Source organism: Pantherophis guttatus, chromosome 8 (genome assembly GCF_059756535.1).
Source record: "Pantherophis guttatus breed Tessera chromosome 8, ASM5975653v1, whole genome shotgun sequence".
NCBI lineage: Eukaryota > Metazoa > Chordata > Lepidosauria > Squamata > Colubridae > Pantherophis > Pantherophis guttatus.
In genome coordinates, this window is record NC_142070.1 from 71819382 (window position 1) to 71843238 (window position 23857).

Sequence of the window (23857 nt, forward strand, 5' to 3'; positions counted from 1 at the left end):
AAGCAAATGTTAAAAAGATACACTGCAAAGGCAGCAAATATTGGATATCTGCAAAGGTTCATATAAAACTTTCCTATTTCAAGGTCACCTAGTGAGAGTCATGGTGAGAGTGTGGGATTAGGACTCATGGTCTTTGGCTTTCTAGACTGGTACCTCAATCACTACACAAAATAGGCCCGTTTCCTCACTAAGTGATGCAGTCATAAAGTGTGTCACATGTCACACGACTGCACCGCTCGGCGAAGGCAGTTCCAGCAATTTTAGTTGCTGCAATTAAGCAAATACCACACTGCTGTTCAGCTCCTGGATTGGAGCTGAAAGGCGAAAGAGAAGCAGTATGCTCCCTCCCATATTGGGATAGATCAGGTGCTTCGATAGAAAAACACTTAATCTCTCCCCTGGCTCAAGCTGATAAAGGGAGGAGAACTTGTGGCTCAGAGGTTAATACAACTGCCTAATATGCAGACAGCCCAAGTTCGAATCTGAGTAAGGGTATGGCTAGCTGATGAGAGCTAAATAGCTTGAAATAGATCTATACTAGTCTCCCTTTATTTCTTTACCAGCAAATATAAATATGCACACACGCACACATATATATACATACATACATACACGTCTCCTTTGTTGTTGTTGTTTTTGTTGGAATGGATTTATATTGGGACGAAGTAGCTTAAAACACCTGAGTCAAAATCAGATCTCCCATCCGCTGCTTCCCAGATAGATGGGAAACTCTAATGGCTAAACACTGAGCATCTATTTTAATCTTTAAACAAGACACTGTGGCTGGCAGGGTCGAAGGAAGAGAGAATAGTCAACGCTTCTTCTCCGCATCGCCTTTAACTTCAGACGGATGCTAATGGTACAAAGCCAGTGAAGTGATAAATAGGTCCTGGCAGGCACTTCTTCCTACCTTGAGCAGTGCTGCAGTTTATCGTTAATTTTAGCTATTCAGGACAGGAAATCGGAGAAGAGGAGGATGCCGCCTCAGTGTTTTAGTTCACAGATATTTCTTTGGCAACTGCTCTGCCTGCGCTAAGGAGCATAAAAAGTGGCTTTATTTCATCTCCAAAGATTTGTTGGGGAGACCCAGAAAAGGGGAAGCAAAGGCTTCAGTCAAAATAGCCAGTGTATTTGCTTCTCCTCCGGGAACAAAGACGCTGACTGATTCCCTAGGAAAAACACTGGCGATTTTTTTTTTTTTTAACACTGTGGGAAACATCACGGATACTTAAGATACAAAGTAATAGCAACCGCCACTCTAAATCAATTGAGGATTAAAATGGCCCTCTTTGTAAGTGGAATCCTTCAGCTTCATGACTGCGGTTTATAGGAATGTTGATGAGTGAAGGGGAAACTGAAATTTAATTAAATTTAAATGCTAGGCATGCTGGTATCCTTACCTTATACCTGCACTCTAAACAGATTTACATGTAATTATGCACACTTTATATGTAACCAGATGGGCACACAAGATCTGGTACCTTTTCAAAGAGGTGTCCGACATGGGTATTTTTCACTCTATTATTGTGAGGAAGCACAGTCCATGTCCTTTATTCATTTATTTTTACAATGTCCAGTCACAGGATTAGGTTCAGCTATCGTCACGTTCCAGAACTCGTTCTTTTCACAGAATAGTCAAAATAAGTTCCAATGTATACAGATGCATACGGTAGAAAACACACTGACTTGAAAAGAATCCAGACAATGGCAAAGGAAAATATTTTGAAATAAGCTCAGATTGGACTGAAGCGTCTCCAAGAACAATCCCTTCTTGCAGATAAAGTAAATCGGGATCCATGGGACTGACTTCCAAGATTTAAGATCAGAGATTAGGAATATGGCATCCAGTTCTGGTCGCCATGATATAGAAAAGATGTTGAGACTGTAGAAAGAATGCAGAGAAGAGGAACAAGGGGGCTAGAGGCTAAAGCATATGAAGAATAGTTGCAGGAATTAGATATGTCTAGTCTGGAAAAAAGAAGGATTAGGGATGACAAAGCATGTTTCAATATTTGAGGGGCTGCCACAAAGAAGAGGGAGCCAAGCTATTCTCCAAAGCACCAGAGGGTAGAACAAGAAGCAACGGGTGGAAACTAATCAAGGAGAGAAGCAACCTAGAACTAAGGAGAAATTTCCTGACAGTGAGAACAATTAATCAGAGGAACAACTTGCCTCCAGAGGTTGTGAATGCTCCAACACTGGAAGTTTTTAAGAAGAGATTGGACAATTATTTGGCTGAAATGGTATAGGGTCTCCTTTCTTGAGCAAGGAGTTGGACTAGAGCGGCAGTCACCAACTGGTGGTCCGTGGACCACTGGTGGTCCGTGAGAAAATTTTGGTGGTCCTCAGAAAAATTATTTGCATTTTTTATATTGCACTAGATCAGGGGTCCTCAAACTATGGCCCCTGGGCTGGATACGTGCAATGAATGTTTGTGTTGCTGCAGAGTCTCCCCCCTCGGGGGTTTTTTGTGTGGGTCAGAGGGGGGCAGAAATTCCAACTCGGGGTCTGCTTCAGCCTCCTGGTACCTGGCAGCCTGGCAGTACCTGGCCTTGCACTCCCACAGGTCTTCCCTCTACTTGGAAAGCCTATGCTCGTAGTCCTCAGTGAGGTGCTACTGCTGAGCCTCCTTCTCAGCCAGATCCAATTTGAACTGAGCTGTTTTGCCAACTTTTCTCATGGTGGCTGCTTAGCTCCAACAGCTGCTTCCTGCTGGGGCCCTAAGGAGTCCAGGCGGGCAGGCGAGGAGTGGCTGGGAGGGGAGGGATAAGTAGAGGTCGGCAAGGCATCTCTCGACACGAGTGACATCGAGTTGGCCATGCCCAACCAGTCACATGACCACCTAGCCACACCCACCCAGCTGGTCATCAGTCAGATCATATTAGTGGTCCGCAGGATTAAAATTATGAATTTAGTGATCCCTGAGGTCCGAAAGGTTGGTGACCCCTGGACTAGAAGACCTTCAAGGACCCTTCCAACTCTGTTATTCTGTTATTCGTAATGAAATGAAGGAATAAGAGAAAGAATCACAGAGCTTTTTTAATCGTTTCCAGTGTGAATAAATCGCATATATGTATATGTAGGTAAAAAATTAGCTGGGCCTCAACTGTGTGGCTGACATTTTAATTTTTTTGATACCCCATCGTCCAAAAAAGGGAGATAAGCTTCGTGATGAAGTAGCAAAGGTTGTTGTAAAACTTCAAACTATTCAAACTATAGCTCTGTGAATTCTTTATTTAATGTCAGATGTAATGCGGTGGAAGGAATATAAAAACGTTCCGAACTGGTATGATAAACATTAAAAAAAAAAAAAACCCTCCACCAAAGTTGTTGTGTGTCGTTCTTTATAAAGTCCCGCATGGAATATTTACTTGAAGAAATCGCTTGTCTTCCATAACATCTGTCCAGTTGATTTGATCCTGCAGGATGGCACATTCTGGATTCCTTCGATTAAACAATGCTATCTGTTAAGATCATGGATGTGCACCTCCTCTGTAGTAACACCTGCCTTCTGGAATCAGGTTCAAGTCCCTCCGCCACAACCTCTGTTGTTGTCCCAAAGGTGTTTTTTCAGGAGGCAACTGGACTTCCTTGTTTTTTCTTTTGAAGACGTTTCGCTTCTCATCCAAGAATTCCCCACTATCCTATCAGAGCTGAAGAAGCTTCTTGGATGAGAAGCAAAACGTCATCAAATGGAAAAACAAGGAAGTCCAGTTGCGTTGTGGCCCATCAGCGGCCTGTGCAGCTAGTAGCTGATTTGGACAGCGAGGAGGCTGGTGTGGTGCTGCGCCAGCAGCCTGTGCAGCTGGCACTCAAGTCAGACAATGAGGAGGCTGGAGAAGATGTGGTGCCAGAGGCAGGGATTCAGCCAGGGCCTTCAGAACCTCCAGAAGCTTCCATGAGTGGAGAGGAAGAAGAGGAGGAGCCTCTTCTCGATGCACGGGTGTGCAGAGCTGCCAAAAGGCAGGAGTGGCTCCTCAGGAGGAGGTCTCCTCGAGAGTAAGGCTTGGGGCTAATTGGCCACTCCCTTAGCCTATTTAAGGAAGGATGACGACTGAGGCAATTTGCAGGGAACAACTTCGTTCACTCTCCTTCGCGTCTTGATCTTAGTTCTCTGCAAATTGCTTCTGGGCTTTCTGCCAACCATAGTAAGATTACGATTATTTATCCTTTGGATTCTTGTAGGCTGTTAAGAAAGTTAATTAACAGCCTTTGTTTGAAAAAGACTGATTTAATTCAGTAAACTAAGGTTTGTACAGACTTTGTGTGTGCTGCGTTCTTTGGGGTCCGTAGCTGGGGCAGAACAAGTTGCCTCCTGAAAAAGCACCTTTGGGACAACCATGATCTGGATGACTGAGAATCTCTACAGACTTTTAGCTATACAATTTGGGATGGACACCCTTTGAATGGTGTGGTGGTAGGAATGGATTTCTGGAGGAAAAAATTGCAGACTGCAGGAACTAAGAGCATACTCAGGTGATCCTGAGGACACAGATAAACCTTCAAGTGCTTCAACGAGCTTCTAAAAGGAGGCAAATGTGAGTTGCCCACATTTGTCAAGAGTTGGTCAATACACATTGTTCATAAATAACAACAAGAACATTAAATCCCATCCCAATGCCTTATTCAAAAGATTACGGTGGTGGTAGTGATGATGGGATTTTTAAAATCGCAAATATGCTTGATGCACAATATGCAGTTTTTCAACTTAATGCCTTTATCAGAGCTTCAGTTAGCAAAACCTATTCTCCTCCAGCCCCACCCCCCCATGTCTATTGAGAGACATTCTTTCACGGCTGCAGTTTTTTCAAAGCCGCAATGTTCTTGCTGATGTTCAAGAGGCCTGCTTAATATTATTTGTCTTTACAGCACAAAGGGTTGGTCTGAGAGTAAGGCAGGAGAAGACTCCCAACTGCAATGGGGGAGAAGGACAACTTAGGTCAGTGATGGCTAACCTTTTTGCCATCGCGTGCCAAAAGTGGGGGGAGTGCGGGGGGGGGTGTTCTCGTGTGCGTGCCCACATCCATAATTCTATGTGCCCTGCCCCCCGTGTGTGACCCCCCCGTGCTCCCCCCACTTTTGGCACATGATGGCACGGTGGGTCCGGTAGGCCTGTTTTTCGCCCTCCCCAGGCTCCAGAGACTTTCTAGGACCTGGGGTGGGTGAAAACAGCTTTACCCCCCCGGGGGCCTGTTTCCCAACTTCCGGTGGGCCCAGAAGACCTGAAAATCAGCTGGCCAGTGCGTGCATGCCCACTGCAGCTGAGCTTGCGTGCCCACCAATATGGCTCCGCGTGCCACCTGTGGCACGCGTGCCATAGATTCGCCATCACGGACCTAGGTCTTAATATCATACTTTGTCATAGGATAGGATAGGATAGGATAGGATAGGATAGGATAGGATAGGATAGGATAGAATAGAATAGAATAGAATAGAATAGAATAGAATAGAATAGAATAGAATAGAATAGAATAGAATAGAATAGAATAGAATAGAATAGAATTTTTTATTGGCCAAGTGTGATTGGACACACAAGGAATTTGTCTTTGGTGCATACGCTCTCAATGTACATAAAAGAAAAGATACGTTCGTCAAGAATCATAAGGTACGACACTTAATGATAGTCATAGGGAACAAATAAGCAATCAAATCATATTAGGGAATTGTCAATATGTTGTCAGCTTTGTGCAATACAACTAGCAAAGCTCATTTACATAATGGCAAATATTTATTTATTGGTTCGATTTATATGCCGCCCTTCTCCGGAGACTCAGGGCGGCTTACAATGCATTAAGCAATAGCCTTCATACTTTTGTATATACCTGCTTAGTAGGGCTTTTGCCCCCCCCCCCCCAAGCGGTGTTCTTTTTTATACAAAGTCAGCTTATTGCCCCCACAATCCGGGTCCTCATTTTACCTACCTCGGAAGGATGGAAGGCTGAGTCAACCTGGAGCCTGGTGAGATTTGAACTAGCAGTAATTGCAGGCAGCTGGCAGCTAAGTGCTACTTAACAGCACTTTAGTCCGCTGCACCACCAAGGCTCCTTAGAGCCCACAGTCCAGGAAGAGGGGAAAATACTGGCAATTATGGGATGTTGCTGTTTCTGGATCATTAATGATATTATGCTTGCATACATGTCCGAAGGTGTTTTTGAGGTTGTACTGTATATCACATTTTAAGCTCCTTTCTGCTATCAAGATTGTGGTTTGAGCCTGTCATCTCGCAGCTGGCAGATAATGCTCCATTGCTGTGCAATGCTAGTTTCCATGTTGCACAGAAGTCTTAACCTTCCGGTCATCATACCCCGATCAGCAATTAAAATGAAGGGGGAAAAAAAATTGGAATCTGTGAACTTTAAGCCTGGTTCTCACCCTAAGTGATCTCAATTAAAATCTCATGTCTTCGGGACATGTTTTCAGCTGAAAAACAAGCACAACAAAAACATTTGCCACCGATTAGAGAAAAATTCCATTTGTTTGCTTCTGGCTAAGGGGAAAACTAGACATTTCAATTTTTTTTTTTTTTAAAAAAAGGAGGTGCTCTCAGCAGAATCTGCGTTGATGAGAACCATACCCTAAACAGGAAGTTCAAAAGACGGAGAATGGCATATAAGAGCCGTTCCATCTGTTCTGGAAACACAGAACTGTACAGCGGAGGCCAAAAACCACCAGTCAAGTCATTATTCACGGAAAGGCTCTGAACCAGGGCTATTTGTCAAGGCCTCAACGGCTGGGTCCATGAGCTTGCAAACATCTCGCTCAGACTACGGCCCTCGCAACTGTCACCTGCGGAGGCGAGACTGAATATAAACTGCAGGAACGCCGCCCACGTTCCGACCTAGGTTCATAAGATTATTTACCAAAATAAATAATTTTGGTACCGGGTGCCATCAGCCAAACAGTGTCGACTGGCGGCCCCTAGGGGGAGAGCCTTCTCTGTGGGGGCACCTACCATCTGGAATGAGCTCCCCCCGGAGATACGGAGGATCCCGGATTTGCGCACCTTCCGCCATGCTGTGAAGACCTTTTTATTCCATCAGGCGGGCTTGGCCTAATCTCTTCCCTTTTTTAAATATGTAAATTTTAATCTGTTTTTAAATTATTGGGGTGTTTTAATCTGCCTGGGCCAAAATGATTTAATTTGATTTTATCTGGGTTTTGAATTTTTTGTATCTATGTATTTTATTGTTTGGCTGTTCACTGCCCTGAGTCCTTCGGGAGTAGGGCGGTATACAAATCAAATAAACTAACTAAACTAAAATGTCCTACCTGTAAATTAGTAGTTTAATTTCAACCGTAATAACAGAAGGGCTATCAGTAGATTCAAACTCAATGTCGTTCGCTCTCATCTTGATTGTAGGAAATATGACTTCTGAAATAGAGCAGTGAATGTCTGGAACACTCTACCTCAGTGTTTCTCAACCTTGGTAGCTTGAAGATGGGTGGACTTCAGCTCCCAGAATCCCCCAGCCAGCAGCGCTGGCCGGGGGATTCTGGGAGTTGAAGTCCACCCATCTTCAAGCTTCCAAGGTTGAGAAACACTGCTCTACCTGATCCTGTTGTTAGTCTTGTTAATCCCCATACCATTTTCCTTAAACTGTCTACTGTGGACCTTTCATGTTTCGTAAGAGGTCCCTCAGGGGGCGTGGATAAGCGCACCCTGTCCCTGTCCTACTGTCCCCATTTATATGTAATCATTCTATGTGTTTATGGCTATGTTTTGCCTATTTTATTTATTTATTTTTATTTATTTATTTTATTTTTGTTTTTATATGCCGCCCTTCTCCAGAGACTCAGGGCGGCTTCCAATGCGTTAAGCAATAGCCTTCATACTTTTGTATATTTTATACAAAGTCAGCCTATTGCCCCCACAAACCGGGTCCTCATTTTACCCACCTTAGAAAGGATGGAAGGCTGAGTCGACCTTGAGCCTGGTGAGAATTGAACTCGCAGTAATTGCAGGCAGCTGGATGTTAAATGCTGCCTTAGTAGGAGGCATTAGCCTCCTACGCCACTCAGGCTCCTTTATATTTATATCCTTTTATTTGTGCCAATTGTTTTTCATGTGTCTATGTCTATACTGTTACTTGTTTCCTTGTACTTGTTGACAAACAAACAATAATAATAATGAATACAGCTAGGGATGAGGACTTACATAGGTAAATGAAGCTAGAATTCTTATTTCTTTTCTATATCAGGTATGTACAGTATAATAAATAAATACAAAATTTCAGAACAGGGGCAGAAATAAGGTGCAGCCATGTAGGTTGGCCTCCTTGATCTGGACTCGCACACATTCAAAAACATCCAAGATGCCTCTTTACTGCAAAGCAAGATGACATAAAAAAGAAGGAAAAAAAAAAACCAGTGGAAAATCTCTTTGGAAACGTTTCTGCCTGTTGAATGGGAAGTGGGGTGGGTTTTCAGAAATCACACGACTCCTTTGGACATCAAGCTTGAATGGAAGCAAAGCGGCCAGTGAATGAAACCAATAGGAACAGGCTAGGAAAAGGAGTGAATTTCGCATAGAATAGAATAGAATAGAATAGAATAGAATAGAATAGAATAGAATAGAATAGAATAGAATAGAATAGAATAGAATAGCTTTATTGGCCAAGTGTGATTGGACAGACAAAGGAATTTGTCTCCCGTGCATAAGCTCTCAGTGTACAGACATACAGTGTATATACAAACATAAGCTCTCAGTGTACATACAAACAACAAAGCAATAGGCCATAGATAATAAATCATGAGATACAATCATAAATCATGAGGTACAAACAACAAAGTGATAAATCATAAGATACCAAAAGGAGAAGGTAATAGGAAAGATGAGAAGGATAACAGCAATATAGCCCTACTACACGAGTAAATATCCTTAGGCATAAGACAGTGGGAATTAGGTGTTCAGCAGAGGGATGGCACGAGGGGGAAAAATGTTCCTGTGTCTAGTTATTTAGGCACGTAATGGTCCTGAGGGGAGATGTTGAAATAATTAATGTCCAGGATGTGAGGGCACTGAAGATATTTTCTCAGCCCTCTTTCTGGCTTGTGAGGTCTACAGGCCCTCAATGGAATGTTCTAGATGCTATGTTTCCCATGGGTATCACTTTGGAGGACCAAGGGCTTAAGAATTGTCTGTTCAGATTCAAACTGAACTGCCCTCTTCCCACTCTATTCAGGTGTGGGGTAGATGGGCATAGAAGGGAATCCCTTTCACAAAAAGACACTCAGCCATTAGTTTACAATACAGGCTTCAAGCTCAGTGGAGACAATTTTTATTGCCCTTAATAGGATCTAAAAGTATGTAAGGGGATTGTAGCCCAAACTAGTTGTTCTTGGTTGTTGTTTTTTTTAAAAAAGAGAGATATCATAAATTGTTATTCTACTAGACACATCTTACTAATCTTTCATTTAAAGTAATGCATCAAGGTTATAAATGAGACATCTTAACTCTATTTGTACAACAAGGATCAACCCTGATAGACAGCTTCCCTCCCCCACCCTTCCTGTTACTTTGTGGTAAAATGGTAAATCATTATTGATTTATACGACATAAGAAAACATGCATGTGATTATCAATCGGTCTTTGTAATGGAAGGGGAGGAAAGTGTTTAAACCTTTGTAATCACCTTTTGTCTGTCTTCCACTAATCCCATCTTGTTACAGATTTAACTTGAATGAAAGACAAGTGAAGCTGAGGAACATTATATAAGATTTTAGAAATGTACTAAGACAATTTAGGCATCAAACTATTTTTTTTTTTATGGTAGAAAAGCAACTCTCATTGTTACTCTACTGATATGGCACCTTGGAGACCACATCCACAGAACCTGCTTTCACAGCAAAGATGTATCACTAAATATCCCAAAGGACATATCATGTCTCTGCCTTATCTCATCATTAAACAGCAGCTGAGCAGCTGAAAGACCATGGGTGAAATGCTCCTGGTTCGGACCGGATCGCCTGATCCGGTAGCAATGGCGGCAGGTGGTTCGGAGAACCGGTAGCAAAAATCCCTGCCCTCCCCCATGCCCAGCTGAGCCGCATGATCAGTCGAAGAAGTTGTAGAAAAAATGCTTTTAACAGTAAAAAAAAAAAAAAGTTGGCCACGTCCACCCAGTCACATTACCCCCCCCCCACACACACACCAAGCCACGCCCACAGAACCAGTAGTAACAAATTTTACATTTCACCACTGCGAAAGACGGCTTCAAGTACTCCATTTGGGAAGCGGTGTTTTCCCTCTTACATGACCTCAAGCTTGTCCATCTGGACAATCCATGGAGCATGGAGAAGAAGGTTTGAGATGATATAGTCAGAGGTAGTGATCTGTTCAGTCCCAATTGCTCTAGACAGTTTGCTGTGGGATTATTCCCATCAGGGATGGGCTTCACATACCTTTACCACCGGTTCGCCCCGCGTGCTATTGGTGCATGCACCCGGCCTTCCATGCATGGGCTTTGCTTGCTCGCGCACCTTCCACGCATGTGCCCGGCCTCGAAAACGTGTCTACGTAGCACAGCTTAGAGCTGGGGCGGGTGGGCCCACCTGCGATCACCCACTACCAGTTCACTCGAACCGGTGCAAACCGGCTGAATACTGATGATGAGACAACAATGAAAGGCTGTAGTTCATAACCTTAACAGTTCAAAGATTCCACTCTGCCCGTAAGCTCTTTCCAAGAAATAAATAGAATAATATTTAAATGTCTTCACCATGGTTCTTGTTGGTGGTGAACTTCTCGTACTATCATAGTGTCTAAATGCACAATAAATAATATACAGCAGGGGTGTCAAACTTGCGGGCTGGATGTGTCTCGCACTGGCCACGCCCATGCCCTGTTTAGCAACGGAGAAAAAGTCGTGATACATCATGTGACAATGCGAGTTTGACACCCCTGATATACAGCATGATCCTATTAGTGTCCATTTATTCAAAAGCTGCCTATGGTGCTAGACAATGAGGATAAATACACTTGCCCATAACATGTATTCCATACAACATGCCATTCAGGCTCAGTTTAAATGACATCCAGGAGCAGGAGACTTCCTGTCTCCATAAATATGTAATTTGCAGTGGGAATTATCCCAAAAGCAGCTTTTTTCTTTTTACACTCAAGCAATTCGCTGATCTGAGATTGCTGCTATTCTTGCACTTCCTGTGACATGGCTGAGTTTTGGCAGTCTTCAAAAGCTGGGGTGATTAAATTAATAAATTAAGATAAATGAATCCCTTTATTGGGGAGAGGAAAAATTCCAGGATTGGTTTCAACAGGAATTGGCCGCTCTATAGATGTATTTATTTTATAGAATTTATCAGATGATCCAATCTGAACCATCTCTGGGCAGTGAATAGGATTTTTCACCTCACTTTATTTTCTTTCTCTTATTCCTATATTTGGGCAGATCATCTTATAGGTAGACTCGGCCTCCTTTCATGTAAATCTTGTTGCTTTAACATAAGTACAACAACTTTTAACTATGTATGCTACCTTTTCTCAAAACGGTTATTTCAGGCAGCCTGGAAACATGATTTCCATAGCCCATCATTTTGACTTTGTATAAACTGACTTTGTATAAAAAAGAACACCGCTTGGGGGGGCCCGAAAGCCCTACTAAGCAGGTATATACAAAAGTATGAAGGCTATTGCTTAACGCATTGTAAGCCGCCCTGAGTCTCCGGAGAAGGGGGGCATATAAAATCGAACCAATAAATAAATAAATAAATAAATAAATAAATAAATAAATAAATAAATAAATAAATAAATAAATAAATAAATAAATAAATAAATAAATAAATAAATACATACATACATACATACATACATACATACATACATACATACATTTTGGATACAGCAGAAATCACTAGACAGAGATTTCCTATTTTTGTTTCCCCAGTTGTCGTTCAACAAATAGCACAGCTGTCTCTGCACATCCGCGAGATCTTTACTCTTTGCGCATTTGCTCTTTGGAAAAGTAGCTTCTACTACAGTGCTAACAACTCGTGTAAAAATTTTTACTGTGAGTATCAATTAAGTGTGTGATAATAGCATCAGGAGGAGCCCTTCAGAACAAATCACCTAGGATCGTGATGGCGAACCTATGGCACGTGTGCCACAGTGGCACGCAGTGCCCTCTCTGCGGGCATGCCAACCGGTGTCCCACTCCAGCTCCACCGCGCATGTGCGTGTGCCTCCCGCTGGTCAGTTGGCCTTCAGGTCTCTGCCACATAGGCGTGGGGGGGGCGGAGCACATGTGGGGGATGCACGTGTGCATGCACGGGGCGGGGTACATGTGCGGGGCACTTACAGGGTTCGCGCATGTGCACGCAACCCCCCATGCCCCGTTTAGGAAAGCTTCCTCACCAACCCGGAAGCCAAAATGGGACATGGGGGGGCATGTGAGGCCCCCCTGCACCCTATTTTGGGCCTGGAAAGCCTCCTGCAACAACCTGGAAGCCAGAACACGGACCGGAGGGAGCGTGGTTTCACATGCTGCCTACATCCCACAAATTGGGGTTCGCTTGTTTCTGCGGCCCGGTTTCTGACATGAGCGATACTGGTCCGCAGACTGGTTGTTGGAGATATGAGCTACTGAGGTACCATAAGACTGCATTCAAGCATGCGTATTTAGAATTACCTGTCACTGCTAAAAATATTTGTTTTAAGGATTCCTCTGCTTGAATATATTGGCTATTTGGAATGTTGAATCAGGAAATTCAGTTCAAGGCAATATGTTCCGATTTTTTTTTCCTTGACAGCTGGGATTTCTCAATCCCGTAAACCAATTTTTCAACCAAATCTAACAGCCAATTATAGGGGAAAGCCTTCATACTTATTCCCATTTTTGTGGTGAAGACTGGAATTATTGTCAGTAACAACCTGGTATCTGTGTGTGTGTGAGAGAGAGAGAAAAACAGACAAACACACACAGAATTGCTCTGTGCAGAATCTTGCAAATAGAAGATACATCTCATCATCATCATTCATGAAAAAAAAAATCTCAGTGTTACAGAATATGAAAATTCAACACAAACTGCAGTAAATTATATGTCAGTAAAGAGCAATTATTCCTTCCTACTCTGAATTTTAATGTCAGTAACATTAAAGTCACACGTCACAGTTTCTGAATGCCAAAATCCAGAAGGATAGTTATGTTTTAAATATGCATAAATTGCTTTCTGCCAGTTCTTGGATTCTTTTTAAAGCTGTATGAAAAACAAGCAGGGGAGGAGGAGGAAAGATTATTCACGGATGTGCTGTATACGTAATGTGGTTTGATTTTAAAGCCAGTTAATCTGAAGAGCCCTGGTCACCCAGTGGTTAAAGTGCAGTATTGCAGGCAAGCTCTGCCCACAGCCTGGAGTTTGATCCTGAATGGGGTTCAAGGTTGACTTAGCCTTCCATCTTTTCGCGGTTGGTAAAATGAGGAACCAGATTGTTGGGGGCAATATACTGATGTTACAAACTGCCTAGAGAGGGCTGTAAAGAGAGGGCGATATATAAACCTAAAATGCTATGCTATCCTCTGCTATGCTAATTTGCTAATTTTTAAGCACCATATGTTCAGTGACCTCTCAATGCTAATGTGTTTATACTCTGAGAAACATAAATACTTAATGATATTGCAACAGAACCGGACAATTCCAGTCAGGTCCAGTTAGCCGTAACTGGGAAAGGAACATGGGCAAAACAGGAAAGACGGATGGACGGACAATCTGTCTGTCTGTCTATCATCTATCTCTCTGCCTGCCTGCCTGCCTTATCTATCTATCTATCTATCTATCTATCTATCTATCTATCTATCTATCTATCTATCTATGAATGATCTATCTATCTATCTATCTATCTATCTATCTATCTATCTATCTATCTATCTATCTATCTCTACCTCCCTACTTCCCTATCTATCTATCTGTCTATCTGTCTATCTATCTATCTATCTATCTATCTATCTATCTATCTATCTATCTATCTATCTATCTATCTATCTATCTATCTATCTATCTATCTCTACCTCCCTACTTCCCTATCTATCATCTATCTATCTATCTATCTATCTATCTATCTATCTATCTATCTATCTATCTATCTATCTATCTATCTATCATCTCTCTCTCTACCTCCCTACTTCTCTATCTATCTATCATCTATCTATCTATCTATCTATCTATCTATCTATCTATCTATCTATCTATCTATCTATCTATCTATCTCTGTCTATCTACCTACTTATCGATCTATCTATCTATGTACCTATGATCTATCTATCTATCTATCTATCTATCTATCTATCTATCTATCTATCTATCTATCTATCTATCTATCTATCTATCTATCACACACATGCACACAGAAGTCTTCTCCAGCACCATCGTTCAAAGGCCTCAATTCTTTGGCGCTCAGCCTTTGGTCCAACTTTCCCAGCCATACATTGCAACTGGGAAAACCATAGCCTTGTCTATACGCACAAATTGTCCTTACATCTAGCCTATATGTGGTTAAAGCAAGTATTATTGCTGCTCAATGAAGGCTTAATAAGCCTTTTCGTCTGAAAATTGTTGCCAACTGACTTGCAGTACTGCAAAGACTTGTGCATTAATCATGTGACAGGATAACACTTCACTGCACATGGGTTTTTTTCTTTTTTCATACAAAAATGTGGAGCCTGCCTAAATGCTGTTAAAAGCACAGCTGGTTTAACTTAATCTGTCTCCCACATTAATTGCACAGTCAATTTCTCCAATATGGCTCCTCGTCGCTGGCTGTTGCTTGAAGGAGAATGGAGAAATGTGCTAATGAGAACAAACCTTTTCATATATTAACGGAGATGAAAGGACAAAATTTGGTACAAGGCTGCCATTCTGCATGTTCTCGGTAATATGCACTTGATAAGGGTAGTAACCAAAAATGTCTCACATGCAGGAAAGTTTAATTTTTATTCTGAAGTTCAGGTACAATGAGAAAAAAATTCTATGTACTGGTATATATCAGAAAACTATTCAATGAAAGCTGTGTATTTTAACTTTTTTACATACCAGCTTTTTCAGATACAATGTAAACAATCAAATTATGTTGTCTTCTGTAAATGTTGTTTATTTTGTACGTTCTGTATAAACAACTTCATTGGATTCTCTCTTATTCAAATCTGGCAACATTTACAAGTTGTTATAAATGGATATCTACCACCCTACGGAAAAAACTTAATAATGACTTATTAAATCTGTATTGTTGGTCACAGACTCTCTCCTAAGTTAAAGCATATGTAATAACGCACTTGTAAAACCTGCTTGTAAACTTGGCTGTAAAACTTTCTATCTCTTCTTCAAAGATTTATGTCATCTAACTAGAATTTAATATATATATGTTTTCTGAGGTTTTCGCGGGTGTTTGTATGTAGGTCTTTGGTTATTCGGGTTTTCTCCCGCGTAAAATTGGAGGTTTCTTGGCAACGTTTCGACGAAGTCTCATTCGTCATCTTCAGGCTGGTGTTCTCGGCTTCGTGCTTCTAGGAGCAATGTGTGTGATCGCAGCTGTTTCTTCCTTTTAACTGCCAGTGGGGGTGTGAACTGATTGGGTGGGAGCTTGGCTGTGTTCTGATTGGTTGGGGGTTTTGGTTGGGGGTATATATATAGTGAGCAGAAAGATAAGTCTTACTAAATTGCAAACCAAAGAAGGTCAACAGAAAACTCTTTCAATTAGTAGTATTTATACAAGAGGTCTAATGGATCTCCAAGTGAAGAGAAGTCTACAATTACATGAAAAAAATTAATGAACTCTACTGAGCATGTAGATAAACAATATGCACTTTCCAAGGGATCTGCTAACTTCTTCAGTATTACTGCACAGTTCTATTTTTAAAACTAAATAAAACTGGATTAATGACACTACCGTACACTGCCTCACATTATTTCGGGTATTTCCAAAACACGGACAAGGACTTAATGCAGCTCCCCTTTTAATTAGCTAACACTCATATTAAATAAATAAAGCATTTATTTTAGACATGCTGTAGTGGTAGTGCTAGAGAAGACACAACTTAGAAGGAGATACAATTCAGAATAAAGCATTTTGTTTGCATGGTAACATATTGGTAGAAGATTTCATTCTTCTAGAGCCGTGATGGCAAACCTATGTGGGCATGCGCAGTGTTGCACAGTACAGCTGGTCCAGCACACATGCGCACCAGCCATCTGCTGTCTTTCAGGTTCCAGCGCACGGCAGCTGTCCGGCACGCGTTGGAACCCGGAAGACAGCAGCTGGCTGATGCGCATATGCATGATGGAACCCAGAAGAGGTTTGCGCACCGGCCAGCTGCTCTCTTCCAGGTTCCAGTGCTCCGGCGTGTGCACATGCCCTCCAGTTTCAGCACTCAGTGATGAAAAGGTTAGCCGTCACTGTTCTAGAGCTTAGGTAGGGGGGATCAACAAGCAAAATTGATCACGTTCTTTCACTATCTTATTTTATCTATCATATTTTCAAAGAAGAAAATTCCCCTTGTGCTAATCATGCTATGCTGAAAATGAAAATGAAAGTAAAGCAGGCTGTTTGCTGCAATGAGGCAAAATTGCTGGAAGGCAGAGGCAGATTTTTTTTTCTTGTTTTCCTCACTAAAAAAGGTAGGCATATATAGTCCGGTGTGTTTTATACTCCGAAAAATACGGTAGTCACAATTACAAAGTCAGTTCTGACTTTGGCAATGTTATTTATCCTCATTATATTTGCGGCCTTTCTTAAAAACTGCTACAAAGAGAGGCATTGTTCTCTGCTCTTCATTCAGCAAAAAAGCAGATAATGCTTATTAGCTGTACTCCCTCACTTAATCCACAACATACATTCTGTTTGTCGTTTTAACAAGGTACACACAGTGGAAGTTCAAATACATTACCAAATCTTTTCCCACACAGGTAGAAATTATGCGAATCTAAATTTCCTCTGAATAGATATGGCTAGGGTTACATTATTTTACAATATAACCATTCAAATGTTTATTGAAAAATAGATCTTATTAAATGCATTTCACTGCCATCAAAACAGGATTTATTGCATCCTTCAATTGCTGCTGTTATATTTATTTCTCTGCATTAATTACCTCACAGTAACCAACACATATTTAATGCATATTCCACATGCTTGATCACACAAAATCTGATTTAGGTGACAGAATTCTATATTGAAATCTGGTATGAAAACATTGCCCGCTTGAACTAAAAGTTACCTCTGTTGGAGGCATATGCAGTGTTTACTTACCTACTATTTTCTGCAGCAAAGGGGATAACTCTGGTTCGTCGCAAATAGCTTGGACAAAGGCTTCCTTCACTTGACTTTCAGCCTCATTTAATTCTTTCCCAGTTTTGACTTCTCCCACGATGGAGTAAATATACACCAATAATAGAAGTAATTCTTGGGGAGTGTAATCATCATCCGTCCTGTTACTGGAGGGCTTGATAATAGGTAGCAGTTGCTTCAGTGCATTAAATAATGTTGACTCACCGATATTCTGAAAGCAAAACAAACAAACAAACCAAACAAATCCTTAATTTTACACTTTAAAATCAGAAAAATCAAGGAGGAATCCTGGGACAAAGACCTATACCCATGATGGCAAACCTATGGCACACGTGCCACAGATGGCACGTGTAGCTATACCGGTGGGCAAGCGATCCGGAAGTTGGCAAACGGGCCGTTTTCGGCCTCCGGAGCAGTGGGGAAGGCCGTTTTTGCCCTCCCCAGACTCCTAGAAAGGCTCTGGAGGCTGGGAAGAGCAAAAAATGGGCTTACCATGCCATCGCGTGCCAGGTGCAGGGGGACCGGATGGGGGTCGCGCACGCATGTAGGCAAAAAGGTTAGCCATCACTGGCTATACATTTTAAACTGCTTTTAGGAGGTGCAAATTCAAATGTTGCTATTACAAACCTTGATTCTCTTTATAGTAAACCTTTCCAATCTGTGTTCCCTTAGGTTTTGGACTACAATTTCTACCATCCCTAGCCAGAAGGATCACTGATTAAAGTTAATACAATTGAACCACAATTGAGCCCCAAATTTTTGTTGCTAAGTGAGAAATTTGTGAAGTGAGTTTTGCCCCGTTTTACAACCTTTCTTGCCACAGTTCTTAAGTGAATCACCACCGTTTTTAAATTAGTAACACGGTTGTCAAATGAATCTGACTTCCCCGTTGACTTTGCTCGTCAGAAGATGATCCCATGACCCTGGGACACGGTAACCATCATAAATAAGAGTCAGTTGTCAAAGATCTGAATGTAAATCATGTGAGAGACCACGAGGATGCTGCAATGGTCATAAGTGTGAAAAATGCTCCTAAAGTCACTTTGTAACTTCAAATGGTCACTAAGCAAACTGTTGTAAGTTGAGGACTACCTGTAGTTGTTGCCTTGGAACATAAACATTGTAGACAGCCTTCCAATTCATTTCATCCAGACACATTTCCCCAGAAAAATGATTTCACAGAGGAAAGAGACGAGGATGGAGTGCGCTGTTTTATATCACTGCTGCCAAATCCATTCATAAAATAACACTACAATACAGTCTCTTAACTATTTCAAGGATAGGGTTTAAATATAACATGATACGACATCTCTTTCTGAAGTTTCACGGCTTGGTGAAGACTGCCTATTGTAATAATTGACTTATGTTTTCCATATGGAAGGAAGAAAACTGGACTGTAAATAGGGGGTGGGGGGCTGACTTGTTTAAAATTGTGTACTTTTTAATGGTTGCACCCAGAAAAACACATACATTTGGAAGAGAAAAGATGCTTTAAAAATGCCATCTCTTTTCCTTCCATATCTTTCTCTGCCTTTGGATTTATTTATAAGAAGTACCGTATTTTTCGGACTATAAGATACACCTAAGACACACCTTAAATTTAGAAGAGGAAATTAACAAAAAAATGTTTTTGGCCTACCCCTTTTTGGGCCTTTTTTGGGGGGGCCATTTTTTGGGCTTTTTTGGCCTGTTTTTGAGGCTTTCTTTGGCCCGTTTTCAGAGCTTTTTTTTGGCCCATTTTCAAGGCGTTTTTCAGCCCATTTTTGAGGGTTTTTTGGCCCGTTTTTTTCAGAAAAAATGGGCCGAAAAAAGCCCCGAAAATGGGCCCAAAAAGCCCTGAAAATGGGCCGAAAAAGTGTCAAAAATGGGCCAAAAAGCCCCAAAGACGGGCCAAAAAAAGCTTCATGAACGGACCCAAAAACCCTAAAAAACAGGCTGAAAAAAGCCTCAAAAATGGGCTGAAAAAAGGTCTGAAAAAGGTGTGTGGAGGCCAACAAATGGCTGGTGGGTGGGTGGGACGTTGGCAATATTCGGTCTAAAAGACGCACAGACATTTTCGCCCCCTTTTGGGAGACAAAAAAGTACGTCTTATAGTCCGGAAAATACAGTAACATCACTGCCACCCCCTTAAAAGTCTAGTTTTTCTGTCAAGTCACATAATTAAAGTTAAATTTATCGGAGTTGTAATCTGACTCTGCCCTTTTCCTCTGAGATGCTGGATCTATTTCAAGGAAAATATGCTGATTTATTGGCAATCTGGATACAGTGAAAAAAAAAATCAGTCCAATTGTTGAGCAGTTATTCCCCAAATTGGCACTTTCTGTATATATCAGACGGTGGTTGTGCTTGTATTCTCAGCTGTAGACTATAATTGTATTCTGGAATGTCAAGTTGAAGATCTCCACTGAACGCAACCTCACACAGGGATGTTTTGGGAAGAAACTCACAGGCACCCTTTGTTAAATTTGGGTGGGACTGTCAAGAGCACCAAAAGAATTAATTCCGTAAAGTTTAATGTTGACATTAACAGAGAGTAGTGAGATAATATAGAAAGGAGCACCAATTAGTTAGTAGAAGTCTGTAAAGATACTCAGTGATCCAGGTCACCATTGTCCCAAATGTGCTTTTTGAGGAGGCAACTGGACTTGGTTTTTTTTTTGAAGACTTTTGACTTTGACTTTTAGCTATACAATTTGGGATGAACACCTTTGGAATGATGTAGGAGTAGGAATGGATTTCCAGAGTGAAAATCGAAGACTACAGGAACCAGGAACACTACTCAGGTGACTCTGAGGAGACAGATAAACCTCCAAGTGCTTCAACGACCCTCTAAAAGGATGCAAATGACCAGCTGTCTGCAAGGAAAATAAATCCTTCCATTCCCCACCATCCAGCCAGAGCTGAAGAAGCTTCTTGGATGAGAAGCGAAACATCTTCAAAGAAAAAAACATGAAAGTCCAGTTGCCTCCTGAAAAAGCACCTTTGGGACAGTTGGTTAGTAAGTTAGTTTAGTTTATTGATTAGCCCATAGGCCATATCAAAATACAGAGTTCCATTTTATTACTAAAAATCCTATTAAAAACAATTTAAAATGAAATTGGTATAAAATACAGTAATTTATTATATAGATAAATAAAATAAGATAAAATTATATTTCAGTATCACCCCTACAATCCACCCCAAAATTTTTGTTGCGAAGTGAGACGTGTGTTAAGTGAGTTTTGTTCCTTTTTATGACCTTTCTTGCCATAGTTGTTAAGTGAATTACTGTAGTTGTTAAGTTAGTGACAAAGTTGTGAACTGAATCCGGCTTCCCCATTGACTTTGCTTATCAGAAGGTTGCAAAAGGTAATCACATGAACCCGGGACACTACCGCGGTCATAAATATGAGTCAGTTGCCAAGTGTCTGAATTTTGATCATGTAACCATGGGGATTTTGCAATTACTGCAAGTTCATTAAGAGCCTTGGTGGCGCAGCAGACTAAAGTGCTATTAAGTAGCACCAGTTGCCTGCAATTACTGCAAGTTCAAATCTCACCAGGCTCAAGGTTGACTCAGCCTTCCATCCTTTCCAGGTAAGTAAAATGAGGACCCGGATTGTGGGGGCAATAAGCTGACTTTGTATAAAAAAAGAACACTGCTTAGGGGAGGCCGAAAGCCTTACTAAGCAGGTATATACTAAAGTATGAAGGCTATTGCTTAACGCATTGTAAGCCGCCTTGAGTCTCCGGAGAAGGGCGGCATATAAATCTAACCAATAAAAAATAAAATAAATAAATACTGTCATTAGGGGGTGGTTCGAAGTCGCTTTTTTCAGTGCCATTGTAACTTTGGATGGTCACTAAATGAACTGTTGTAAATCAAGGACTACCTGTATCTGCACACAGGGGCCTACCTACATCTGCTAGAACAGGGGTGTCAAATTCACGTCATCATAGCGGCGTATCGGGAGACTTTTCCCCTTCGCTAAACGGGCATGGGCGTGGCCAGCACATGGGCGTGGCCAGCATGTGACGCATCTGGCTCGTGGGCCGGGAGTTTGACAGCCTTGTGTTAGAATGAAAGAACTTAAGGCAGATGTAACATGGCTTACAGTTTGATTAAACATAAGGACACCAGGCTTGTCCCGCAAGCTTGTGAGGCAGACATATTGCTACTTGAGAGGTGTTAATCACCCTCATCTCCCTCTTCTTGGTTCCTGAAGTACAGCAGGAAAGAGAAACAGGATGAATTTATTTTTCTTGCTCCCACTGGCTCTTGGGAGTGAAGAACTCTTTGTTAAGACATCTTGCAGCCCACACAGGCCCAGATTATGTGATATCTAGAGAATGCCAGGCTGGAGAAAACTGAGAAAGCAAGCCAATTGTTTCATTAGTGAGATAGTTAGTGTGTAGACCAGGTTATTTTCAACTTCCAGTCTCTTTAAAGCTAGCATTTATATTTACACTTAAAAGAGAAAATAAGAACCTGCTTTATTGCCTAAACAAAGAGGCTGCCGGGATAAAGGGCTTGTATTATAAGCAGGGTCTTAGTCCTTGCACTTTGATCATCTTCTGTGGGTAAAAGTTTAAAAAAGAAGAAAGAATGGCAATCTCAGCTGTAGACTATAATCTGGTTTAAGGTTCCCGTTTTTAAAGAACTAGCATCGTTTTCTTTGAACAAAATAAAAGATCCTGAAGCTCAGATTTTAATCCCCTTCAATCAGAATAGAGCTGGAAGGGACCTTGGAGGTCTTCTAGTCTAACCCCCGGTCAAGCAGGAGACCCTATGCAATTTCAGACAGGTAGATAGATGTTCATCCCTCCAGGGATGAAGCACCCACAATTTCTGAAGGCAAGCTGTTCTATCGGCTAATTGTTCTGTTAGGAAGTTTCTCCATAATTTCAGGTTGCTTCTCTCTTTGATTAGATGCCTAATTTTAATTTTAAATGCCTAAAACGTCTTTTTCAGATATTCATAATTCTAAACAAATTAATTAAAACTAATACATTAAATATTCTTCTGAATGAATGCTGAGCCCCCTCATTACCAAGACAGCTGTCCCTGGAGAAAGTCAAATTTCTTTCAATTAAAAAGGATTGAAATGTTTTGAATTGCATTTTAAAACAAAATAGTAAATAAAGAATAAAATAGTAAATAAATATATAAATATATAATTAAATAAATAAAAAGTAGTAAATAAAATAGTAAATAAAGAATAAAAACTAGAGGACAATTACATTGTTTTTTTTACAAAAGTAACTAGAGAAGCAGAGAAAAGTGACTGGGAAACCATGATATTTATGAAGGCCCCATGTTTTAATCATTGACCTAGAATCAAACAGGGATAATGAGAATTCTCCACAATATTAAGGTCTTGAACGCTTCTTCTTTTGATCTTAGTTGCTGTTATTGCTGGTTGTCATTCTCTTCTCCCTTTTGTAATTTTGTGGGAGCAATATTTTATGTGAATAAGCCCGCGGGGCTATCAGAAAAAAAAAAATTAAAAGTCAATAAACCAGCTCTTTTAAGAGTGCTGTGAACACCACAGCGAGTGAGGAAATTTGCCTCAAACAAAACCCATCTAGCAGTTTGTCATTAACTAGTCATCTCTAATGATTTAAGAGCTTTAAGTGCAATTACAAATCAATTAATTACTCTGACAAAATGGCCCCTAAAGCACCAGATTTAAAAAAGGAACCATCCATGACCCAAATTTCCTGCTGGTCAAGTTGGCCGCTGGTTAAACTTATTTACTTATCATGAAGAGGTCCAGTAAAAGTAATTTTTTAAAAAATCTCAATTCTGAGGTTTTGAAAATGCTTTCTATTTTCTCTATTTTTATTTCTATACCGCCCTTCTCCTGCGGGACTCAGGGCGGTGTACAGCCAGGATAAAACATAGCATATAAAATTTAAAAACATTTAAAAAAACAATTAAATAATTTTGGCCCGAATTTAAAACAACCCAATTAAAACTGAAATTCGATTAAAAACTAAGAGGGTGGGATCAAGCCAGCCCATCTAGATGGAACAAGTGTGTCTTCAGGGCCCGACGAAAAGTCCGGAGGTCTGATATCGTGCGTATCTCAGGGGGCAGGTCATTCCAGAGAGCAGCCGCTGCCACAGAGAAGGCTCTCCCCCTGGGGGTCGCCAGCCGGCACTGCCTGGCCGACGGCACCCTGAGGAGGCCCTCTCTGTGTGAGCGAACCGGTCGGTGGGAGGCTATCGGCGGCAGAAGGCGGTCTCGCTTGCCTAACATGGCTCCAAAGAAGACAAGGCTTTGTCTTCACTGACAACCTCTAGTAAATTTCCCTCCTTTTTATTACCGTTTCCCTGAAAATAAGACATCCCCTGATAATAAGCCAAATCGGGCTTTTGAGCACATATGCTAAAATAAGCCCCCCGCTGAAAATAAGCCCGAAAATATTTAAACACAGAGCTGGAAATCAGGTAAGATGGCAAGAGGAGCCCCATCTTGCTCCACGCGCTCCAAAATAATAAGATCTCCCCAAAAATAAGGCCAAAAATTTCAGGGTTCAAAAAAAATATAAGACATGGTCTTATTTTCGGGGAAACACGGTA

General features: G+C 41.3%; 1 protein-coding gene across 3 annotated transcripts in view; it reads right to left on the reverse strand.

Moving 5' to 3' along the window:
• Positions 1 to 23857, reverse strand: part of SCFD2 (sec1 family domain containing 2) — a 223923-nt gene that overhangs the window by 147619 nt on the left and 52447 nt on the right. For all 3 annotated transcript variants that reach the window (XM_087875321.1, XM_087875322.1, XM_087875320.1), the window contains exon 5: positions 17255 to 17504. In XM_087875321.1, the coding sequence (XP_087731447.1) occupies positions 17255 to 17504 (250 nt within the window). The remainder of the gene's footprint in view (positions 1 to 17254; positions 17505 to 23857) is intronic.